Source organism: Peromyscus californicus, unplaced genomic scaffold (genome assembly GCF_007827085.1).
Source record: "Peromyscus californicus insignis strain IS unplaced genomic scaffold, ASM782708v3 Scaffold_6__1_contigs__length_162567912, whole genome shotgun sequence".
NCBI lineage: Eukaryota > Metazoa > Chordata > Mammalia > Rodentia > Cricetidae > Peromyscus > Peromyscus californicus.
Genome location: NW_026294584.1, coordinates 160061274 through 160072510, shown reverse-complemented (window position 1 = coordinate 160072510; position 11237 = coordinate 160061274). Strand labels below are relative to the sequence as shown.

At 43.0% G+C, this 11237-nt stretch overlaps 1 protein-coding gene across 8 annotated transcripts in view; it reads right to left on the bottom strand.

The window, feature by feature from the left end:
* Positions 1 to 2274: 2274 nt before the first annotated feature.
* Ccdc91 (coiled-coil domain containing 91) overlaps positions 2275 to 11237 on the bottom strand; it is a 187281-nt gene continuing 178318 nt past the window's right edge. For all 8 annotated transcript variants that reach the window (XM_052718968.1, XM_052718967.1, XM_052718969.1 and 5 more), the window contains one exon: positions 2275 to 3825. In XM_052718968.1, coding sequence (XP_052574928.1) covers positions 3715 to 3825 — 111 coding nt within the window. In that variant the 3' untranslated portion in view covers positions 2275 to 3714. The remainder of the gene's footprint in view (positions 3826 to 11237) is intronic.

Sequence of the window (11237 nt, the reverse complement as noted above, 5' to 3'; positions counted from 1 at the left end):
CTTTGAAATTTATTATATAAAACTTTTTTTTTCAGTGAATAGTGCTTTTGTTTTTACTGTTAAAATACAACATTTTCTAGTTTAATCCAGTTTAATTGCAAAACTATATAAAAACATTTATAAGAAGTTATAATTATGGACACCTGACTCTGCAGTATAACCAACCCCAGGGCAATTGCTGAGTCAGCTCCTTGGACTTTTAACATGAGTCAGCACTTAGCTAAGGGACTAGACTTTAAACCACCACTGATTCTGAGTTGACAGCAAATGTCTAAGCAAGGCTCTGTCTGCTCAGTGTCAGTGTCAGTGACTTTTTCAGTTTTGTCGGATGAGATATTGATTCAATGATGTATTCAACATTTCTTACAAAAAAAATCTGAGTCTTTTCACTCTAGTGTGGACTAGTATGTGGAGACAAGCTAGTATGTGCTGGTCTCCAGGGATTATGGGCAGGGCTCTTTCAACAGCCTTCACTGGTGTTTCTTCAGTGCAAGTAAATCACATGGGCTCTGGCTAGCTTAAAGGGAAAGTGGACCCATACGCTTCAAGAACACCTGGGTTATATCACAGAGTCCAAGACTCAGAACGTAAGGTGTAAGCAATCTGACCTTGGAGGAGAACACAGCTGCCTCTCAAGGGTTCAGTAGGTGACTTTCCAAATTAGCTTTTCACAAGAGTCTCAGTAAGGGTTAGGTCTTCACCTGCAGGTCTCTCAATCAAGGAGTGAATAGTTGGTTTGCCTGTGGCAGTCATCCCTGTGTTTTGTAGGGTTTATCACTGTGTACCAATGGCCATATCAGCAAGACTCATTATGCAGAGTACCAGCAGTGTTTCACAGTCTAAAAATCATTTCTCTGTCATAAATGTGGAAACTGAGCCTTTAGTGGGCGAGGCTGTGTGTCTAAAGGACCAACTTAGAATACTATGACAAGCCAGTTTATACACATGAGGTGCTGCTCATGGAGGGAGCACAGCAGCCTGAAAAAGCAGAGCCTGTGTTAAAAGGCTGGAGTTTGAATCCCACATGAGAAACTCAAGACATGTTCTTTTAATAAACTCCGACATGTCACCTCCTATCCACGGTTACTGACATCATATGAAAATGTTTGGCACAGAGCTTACAAAGATGGGAAGCTGGGGGTCTTTTCCACTGAAGCACAGTAGTGCCACACCTGTAATCTGAAAGTAATATCATCTGTCAAAAAGGCCCCACTGAACCTTTTACTTCTTTATTCACCTGAACTCAAAGGTAGGAAAGAGCCAGAGGACAGGCTGAGGAAGTGAGGCTGAGGTTCACGTCTCAAGGACAGAGTCATACCTCTGCAGTAAGAAGTGCCTGATCATCTAATCTCCTGGTGTATGAAACCAGACATGCTCTAGGCTCTTTGGATAACCAGAGCAAAACTCACAGTACATTTAATTGGAAATATACTTGAAATGTCACTGAACACTATTAGCTAATTCAGCATCAAGAATCCCTGCACAAACATCGGATGTCACAAATAGAGTTCCAGGCATCTTTGAGAACATCCTCATGGAAAAGGTACCACAGCAATCCAAGTGAAATAGCATGGGACCTGGTGGGTATCCCCAGCACCCATGGGCTGACAGATCTAACAGATTCCAAGTTATTTCAGAGAGCAATTACTTTGTATAGAAAGCAAAGCTGGAAACCCAAGAAGAAAAAGGAAAGAGTATCCTGTGGTGGTCAGGGGTGAAGCAGAGACAAGACTAGACACTTGCCTGATACCTTTGCCCTCTCTGGACCTTAGCAACAGTGACCTACGCCCCACATTAACCTAAGGATGGCTGGCCCATCTGAGTGATGTGTGATGATATCTGACATTTAATTTGGAAAGAGTCAAGTGACCTTAAATACTGGGCCCAGATGTACTGGCTTGTTTCTAAATTCAAAACATCCTTCCTTTTTTACTTGTAGTAACTCAGGCCAATGGCTTGCTTACTCCAAATTTTAAGTTTCTATGATAATAATTATAAGATTCTTGGTAAATATTGTCACTATTTAATGAGAAGTGCTCACAAAACACAATCATTCATGGGTGCAGAAATTTGAGAAAGAAGTGATACTTGTAAAGAATTAATAGACTGTGGCCTGGCACAGTGGACCATGCCTTTCCTAACACTTAGGGGACAGAGGAAGGTGGGTCTCTCTGATTTTAAAGCAGGACTTTACACAACAAGACCCTGACTCAAGGGGAGGAAAAGGAAGGAAGAAATAGTAAAGAGAAATAGAAAACATGATGACAACAAAGCAATTTTTTGGAGTTTCTTTTATTACACTGAGAAATCCCAGAAGTACAAAGCCCTGAAAGCAGAAGCATTTCAGAGACAGCATCTGCATAGGTACACTATTGTCAGTTTTGATGTTGAAACTGCTCATGATTTCATACTGGAGCACACTGCTCATGAATTAAGAACATCCCGATGAACCCATATGTCTGATATTTGATTAAATTCCCATAGATGTCTAGAATTCCAAGTTATGTTCTTTCTAGAGATTGATTAGATTATGAAAAATGATTTTCAGGCCTCTGAAGAAAGGAAGGAAGCAAGCCTGTGCCACACGCCCAAAGTTTAAATGTGGCAGCTGTTCAAAGCCTGGTCAGCTGGTGTTGTTTATTTTTGATAAATCAATGAAAACGCACAGATTCACCTTTAGAGAAGTGGTCAGGTCAGTCACAACAACGACCACGTCAGTGCTTCTATCCACTCGACTCCTCAGAAACAAGCGAATGTGTCGTTACACTGTAGCATAAATCTTAGAGAGTCTTATTAATAAAATCAAACCCGAGGCCAGTTATTGCGGTAAATACTGGAAGGTCAGAGAACCAGAACAAGCCACAGCTAACTTCACCTGGCCAACTTCTCAGCTGGTCTTGTTTCCTCAGACTGGGCGCTTCTGTGTCCTCATATCCCAGTGGCTCTCAGCTGAACTGTGCTTCTTGAAAGCCTGAAAGCTTAACCAGCCAAATGCCTCTAGTTTCTAGTCCTCACGCCTTATATACCTTTCTGCTTTCTGCCTCACTCCCTGGGATTAAAGGCTTGCTTTCTGGGATTAAAGGCGTGAGTCACCATGCTTGGCTGTATCCCTGAACACGTGGATTTCTGCTTCTGGAATGCTAGGATTAAAGGCGTGTGCTACCACTGCCTATCCTCATGTTTAATATTGTGGCTGTTCTGTCTCTGACCCCAGATAAGTTTATTAGGGTGCACAGTATTTCGGGGAACACAGTACCACCTCATTACACAAATCACCATGAGGCTTCAAAAGGCAATCTTTTACCAAACAGTGTCACCAGGCCACCTGAAGCTGTATTGGTTACCCCATCAACTTTGGGTAACATACCACTTTTCCCTGACTTTGGGTCATATATATTCTTCCATTCTACTTTTAACAAAATAATAGAGAATAAGTTAGATCCATTGATGGTTCTTCTAGATACTGCTTTGGCTCATCCTTGACCTGGAAACCAGCTGTTTAATCAGAAAACAAAAGCATCTTTCTAAGTCACAGCATCTACTAGAAGTCTAGTGATTGACACAATGGCCACGGCAAGTAGCCTGTCATGTTCCCTTTATTCAATGCCAATAGGCTCCATGGACCTTAGAGTACTCAGCTGCTTCTGGGCGCAGGAGAGGAACAGCTTCAGAGTAGGCAGGCTTAATGACAGGGACGGGTTGGCCAGCGTGTCTCTATTCAATGTCAACAGGCTCCGGAGCTATGAGAGCACTCAGCTGCTTCTGGGCGCAGGACAGGAACAGCTCCAGGCTGGACAGGCTGCGTTGGCGGGTGACTTGATCGAGCTGTTGATTGTTTAGAAAGAGGAAGAGAGAGAGAGAGAGAGAAACTTCAGTTGGGAGGAAGCCAATATGATGCCAATGAGACCACCAGGAGGGGCTTTCTGTGTGAGAAGACCTGAAGCCCAGTGGGACTTCCAACCATCTTGCCCATGCAATCACTGTCGCGGGCCTATTATCTGGGCTGTGAGAGTGACCGTATGCTCTCACAGCTGACTATGGCCTGTAGTTACCGGAGAAGCTGTAGGTAGACTATCAGAATGATTTTATAAAATATGAGCACAAATATGCTGGTTCTTACAAAAGAGATCAAAACCCCTCAAAGATCCTATCGATACCACAGATGCACAGAACAGAAAGGAAATCAATCAGTTACATCACACGTGGAGCCAGGAGGGATGCTGAATGAAGTGACACCCTCAATTAGCCAAGTGTTGTGGGGTGGAGAGGACTATGTTAAAAAAAAAAACCCAACAAAAAACAAACAAACAAACAAAAAACTGAAGGGGTTGAGGAGACAGCTCATCAGTTACGGTCAAGAGTAGGTACTGCTTCTGCAGAGGACTAGAGTTCGGTCCCCAGTACCCACAAAGAGAGGCTCATAATTGCCTGTAACCCCAGTTCCAGGGGACCTGAGGCCCTCAGTGGACTCTGAGAGTACCCACATGCACATGCCTGCACCACACAGACACAAACACATACATAAGTAAAAATAAAATCAATCTTTAAAAAATATTCAATAATGTTGAAACCTATATGATCTATTTCTCCTGTTAAGAGATTTTAAATTAGGTTAATTCAGTAGATCAATGGTGATCTAATGCAGTGATCAAAACCAGGTTGAGCAAACACAGTGATCTGGATGAGAACATTCTGGATGAAGATGATGTTGCTGATGGTACAGAAAGAAATATGCTAGCAATGAGAAGCTGGTGCCCACAGTTTAGACAAGGGGAGCCTTCAAGAACGCTCTGTGGGGTTCTATTTTATAATGTAAACCTGTCATATCCTTCTTATAAGCAATCCTAAATCCAAGTGAGAGTTCTCTATTAAACTGCACTTAATAATCCACTGAAATTCAGGATGATTAGAAGCTGGAAGACAAAACTTTCAAAGTATCCAAGAGTCAGCTGACAAAGAATGTAATTTAGCAAAACAGTTGCGTAGAGGGACTGGGCTGGACAAGACTCCCTTCAGTTCTGGGAAGCTGAGGTTTTCACAAATGTTCTGCAGAGTTCCGGCTCATCTTTCCTTCTCAACCCTTTTCTTCTTCCTTTGTCATATGATGCCTCTGGATAGCTATAAAAACAAATAGACATTCCTCCTACTCACAGGATCATAAATAAGAGGACCCTCGAAGTTTTAGTTCCAGGTGAACAGAGACATGGTCTGCCTTGCAAATGACTGTCTGGAAGTGTTAGACACTTGTCTATTTTTCTGAGGATGACTGCACTGATCTGTGCCCAAGCCTAACAAGGGGCAGGGCACCTACTGGGAAATGGCTGTGTATCCTAAATTCCAAGAGCGACAGGAGGTCCAACCTCATTCAGAAGTTGGGATACTAAAAAGACATTTTAATATGTGCAGGGCACGTGTATGTGTACACACACAGACACACACACACACACACACACACACACACACACACACACACACACACACACACTGTGTTGTGTCTTTGAAGCAATAAGAAAATTTAAAATCCAAGTGTACACCATTCATGTGAGAAAATGTTCAAAACTATCTTGGACAAATTCAGTATGTGGAATTTCTATGGCATATAAGCTGATTACTCAGGTAGTAACAGGTGTGACCAAGTTGCTTTCCAGAGTGAGTATACCAAGTCATCAGTCCCCAGCTTGAGAGGACCCTGTCCTCATTCTGTTCTTTAAACAGCTGCATCATTCCCATGTAGTGGGTAGCCATTCCAGCTTTGATCTGGAAGTTCCAACCCCCATTGAGACTTCGGCAACTGTCACGCCTACAAGGCGGGGCGAAAGGAGGCACCTGGGGACCCGAGATCTGGATCGGCGGGCGCTCTCTCTGTTGCGGGACCCTGGACTGGAGAGGTGGACCAAGCAGAGCTCCAGAGAACACCGCTGGACTGCGATACACCTTCCCCAGACCCCGCGACCTACCTATCCCTTAATTTGTAAGTTACGCCATTAAATAAATCTCCTTTTAACTACGTGGAGTGGCCTTAATAATTACACCAATATTCCCATGGTAAGTTTACAGTTTAACACAGCTAGTAGATGTTTTAATACTCTACTACATGTAAGCCTGTGGTGGGATTCCTTGATGGATTATTGACACGAGAGCCCCACAGCATTGTTGGTGGTGCCACCCGTGGATAGGTGGTCCTGGATTCTATAAGAAAGCAGGCTGAACAAGCCTGTAAGCAGTGTTCCTCTGTGGCCTCTATATCAGTTACTTCTCCAGGCTCCTAACCTCACTGCCTTTGGTGATGGACTATGATGTGCAACTCTAAGGTGAAATAAATCTTTTCCTCCCCAACCTGCTTTCAGTCAGTTAAAAAAAAACAAAAACAAAAACAAAAATAACAACAGAGCAACAGAAACCCTTACAAAGACCTATGCAGAGTACAGCTTGTAGCAACTGCTTAGGTCACAGACTGCTGCTATCCAGAAGATGAATTGTGCTCTCTCTCCACATGTGCAGGTATCTGTCTTCACAGTTCTCCACTGTCCACTGTGTTCCTGGCCTCATCTGTCTCCACACAATGTTACACTATCTTACTACAGCTGTATAACACATCAATCTATCACATATGGTCATTTTAAAAGAGGGTTAACCAGTAGACACTTGTAACAAAATTAACATTTGAAAGGAAGAGACCAAATGGAGTCTTCAACTAATTTTTCAGAAAGCACCAAACAAGCAAAACTCGGAAGTACATTATCTTCAGATGTAAACACAGGCAGAAGAGCCTTCCCTTTCCAGGTGGTTTGGAGGTGGCTTCATGGGCGTTCGCTTCACTTATGCTCCACTATCCATGCCAGCCTGAATATGGAAAAATATCCACAACAGACATGATGGTGCATGCCTGTTATTCCAGCACTGGAGAAGTGGAAGCAGGGGTACCAGGAGTTCAAGGGCCAGCTACATAAGGAGTTTGAAGCTTTGGGACCAGAAGACTCTGCCTCAAACAAAACCACAACAAACAACAGCAACAAAACAAGAAAAAAAGCCTCCCAGAAAAATCTAAAGCTTAACCAAGAGCTCCATTCAAAACAAAGCTGATGCCTCTTCACAGGCGTCAGATACAAGTATCATCATCTGAGTAAGGTAACTCACAATGCTTAAACTGGCACCCACTCACCAAACCTCCAGTGAGTGCCACCTTACCCAAGAAGTCTTTGCATGCTAAGATGGGTTCACACTGGATAAAAGTGGGCCCTAAATGCAACCAGGGATGCCTTCATAAGAGACACCAAGACACAACATAGAGGGGGTGACAAGGACCACGGTATCCCCTGTGCCTGCAAGGAGAGCCTGGCTCAGACATCTTGGCTTTGGGCTTCATGCCTGTCGTAAATTGATTGAGCAGCCTTTGACAGCTAGCTCAGGTGGGGTCCACTCCCTGGGAGGCCTCTTTGCCACTGCAGCTTCTTATCCTGTGTCCTGTGGGGACCTCTGTGTCACAGTGGCTTCTCATCCTGTGTCCTGTGGGGACCTCTGTGTCACAGTGGCTTCTCATCCTGTGTCTTATGGGGACCTCTGTGTCACAGTGGCTTCTCATCCCGTGTCCTGTGGGGACCTCTGTGTCACAGTGGCTTCTCATCCCGTGTCTTATGGGGACCTCTGTGTCACAGTGGCTTCTCATCCCGTGTCTTATGGGGACCTCTGTGTCACAGTGGCTTCTCATCCTGTGTCCTGTGGGGACCTCTGTATCACAGTGGCTTCTCATCCCGTGTCCTGTGGGGACCTCTGTGTCACAGTGGCTTCTCTTCCTGTGTCCTATGCAGCTTTGCGCAGTAATGTATTCTATTTTTACAAAGGGCTTTCTGCTGAGTTTGGAAAATACAAAATTTCAAGTGATTCTGTTAAATTTTTATTACTTTAGGTATTAGTATACGAAGTCATAGGTTTCATTCTGGCATTTTCAAACATAATTTGGTGATCTTCCTGTGACCTCTCACCCTCAGCTGCCCCCATGTTCATGTCACATGTGTTTCATTACCCACCTCCTTTCCACACAACTTCTTTCTCCCGTTTGTGGTCCCTGTTCAGGCTTTATGGCCTACCCCCTCAGTCCCAAAGACACACATATTTGAACATTAACTGTTAGGATGAGTACATGACAGAGAACATGTGGTACTTTCCTCTCTCAGTCTGGGTTACTTTGCTTCATAGAATAATTTCCAGACCAATCCATTTATTCTGCAAATTTCACTTTTCTTTATGGCTAAATAAAATTCCATTGTGGATCTACACTACAGTTTTTCATTATCCATCTGTCAACAGATCTCTAGGCTGACTCTACTTCCTTGCTGCTATGAATGAAGGAGAAATAAACAGGGATGTACAAACATCTCTGTGGAGGACACGGAGTCCTTAGGGTATGTGTCTGGATAAGATGGAGTTAGGCCATATCAGAGTCACTGAAACCTCCACCAACCATTGGATGGCCTTTCTGACCGGAATGAGATAAAAGAACAAAGCAGTTTTAATTTGCATTTCTCTCATGGATCAGGACGCAGAACCCTTTAAGTACTGGCTGGTCATTTGTGTTCCTTCTTTGGAGAACTGCCAGTCCTGTCAGTCCATTAGCAATCAGAAGGGTTTTCTGTTTGCTTGTTTTGGTGTTTAATTTTTGTAGTTATTTATATATTCCAGACACTGAGCCCTTGTCTGCAGTATGACTGGGAAATACTTTCCCCTATTCTGGAGGCCATCTGCTCTTACATCTGATAGTTTCCTTTTCTGTGTGAGCTTGTAAATCGTAAGTACTCATACCTGCCAATTCTTAGAGCTATTTCACGTGCTCCTGGCATCAGGAAGTTCTGCCTGTGTCTACGACTTCACATGTTCTTCCTATGTTCTCCTCTAGCGGTTTCAGCATTTCGGGACTTGAATCAAGGTCTTTGGTCCAACTTGAAATGATTTTTGTGCACAGTGAGAGGTGCTGTGGGATGGTCTGTATGTCAAATGTGTTGCTGATTGGTCAGTAAATAAATCACTGATTGGCCCGTGGTCAGGCAGGAAGTGTAGGCGGGACAAGGAGGAGAATAGAGCTGGGAAGTGGAAGGCTGAGTCAGAGACACTGCCAGCCGCCATCAGGATAAGGAAGATGTAAAGTACCGGTAAGCCACAAGCCACGTGGCAAGGTATAGATTAATGGAAATGGATTAATTTAAGCTGCGAGAACAGTTAGCAAGAAGCCTGCCACGGCCATACAGTTTGTAACCAATATAAGTCTCTGTGTTTACTTGGTCGGGTTTGAGCAGCTTGGGACTGGCGGGTGAGAAAGATTTGTCCTGACTGTGGGCCAGGCAAGAAAACTCTAGCAACAGAGAGATACGTATCTAATTTCATTCGACAATCTGACATCCATTTTTGTCAACACTGCTTGTTAAATTAGCTGCCCCCACTCCACCCCATGTGTCCTGGTGTTTGTGGGTTCATTTCTTGATCCTGTGTTCCGTCACTCTGTGTCATGCTGTTGTCATCACTACTGCTCTGTACGGCAGTTTGAAATCATGTACTGAGGTCTATCTAGCAGTACTCTTCCTGATTAGTACTTTTCTTGCTAATTCATGATCTTTTGTGTTTTCAAATAAATTTTAAGACTTTTCCCCTAGTTTTGTAAAGAATGCTATTGGGACTTTGAGAGGGATTTCACTGAATATGTATATTACTTTTGGTAATAACTATTTTGTGATATTAATTCTTCCAATCCAGGAGCATGAAAGGTATTTCCATGATCTAGTATCTTCTTCAATTTCTTTTTTTTTTTTTCAATGTCTTTTCACTTTCTTGGTTAGGCTTATTCCTGGGTACTTTATAAAATGTTCCTCTTAAATATTATTACTAGCCTTTGGGTATAATGAACATTGAGAAATGTCTTAGGTAGAGTTACTATTACTGTAATAAAACACCATGACTAAAAGCGAGTTGGGGAGGAAAGGGTTTATTTCATTTTACACTTCCAGGTAATAGTCCATCATCAGGAAAAGTCAGGACAGGAACTCAAGTCAGGAACCTGGAGGCAGGAAGTGAAGCTGAGGCCATGTAGGAGCCTTGTTCACGGGTCTGTTTCTCAGGGTTTGCTCAGTTCTTGTTCTTATATCATCCAGGATCACTACACCCAGTAGGTTGAGTCCTCTCACAATCATTAAGTAAGAAAATGGCCCAAAGGCTTGCCCACAGGCCAATCCGATGTGAGCACTTTCTCAACTGTGAGTCCCCTTTCCCAAATGCCTCTAGCTTATGCCAAGTTGACTAAAAACTAACCAGGATACCAAGTCCCTGGAGGGCTACAGAACAGGTAATATTTCCCTGACTTTTTAAACTTTATAATCCATGTATGCATAAAGCAAATTTTGAAAAAATATCCTACGATCTTATTTCTTCTGAAACAGTTATTTTAGACGTCAAACAAATTGCAAATACATGGAGAACAGTGTTCGATTGCTCCTGGGATCACACAGTTATGGAACTTTAATGGTGAGATTGAACTGCTCAGTCTAACTTTCCCACATCACAGTATGTTATTAACTGATGCTTAGTAGTTAAGAGTCTAGGTTTGCATTCTCAATAGTCCTCTGCACGTAAAAAAAAAAAATAAATAAACACACAAAACAGAAACAAAAACCAAGCCACTTCTTAAAAGGACATTTAAATATATCTGAGTTTGGCTGCTGTATATCAAGGAGAGTCTTCTGCCTTTATTTTCGATGAGATAGGTTCTTCAGAAGCTCATTCCAAAAGAACCTGCTCAAAGGCCAGAGAGACACTGAAAAGCTCTGGATGATGACACAATACCCCAATCTGATTTAAGATCATGACCAACTTCCAGATGCGCCACACACACAGACAGACAGACAGACAGACAGACACACACACACACACACACACACACACACACACACACAAGGACTAATGGACCCACGCACAGCTGTAAGATCCTGGACTTTTTCTTAGCCATCCACAAAGGGCTGATAAATGTGAAGATATGGAATTCTTTTTCTGTGTGGTCTGCATTGTGATACTTTGACACTTCTGATGAATATTGCTACCTTTCCTTCCCTTGTTTCTCCTCACCAGAGTTGAGAAGCAATCAAGCTTTGTCTATAACATGTCCAGTTGCTTTAATAGAGGCTTCCTGGTACAACATGAGGGCCATGCCTGCTGTAAGGAGTTTCTCTATTAAAAGGATTTTTCTCTATTGTTAG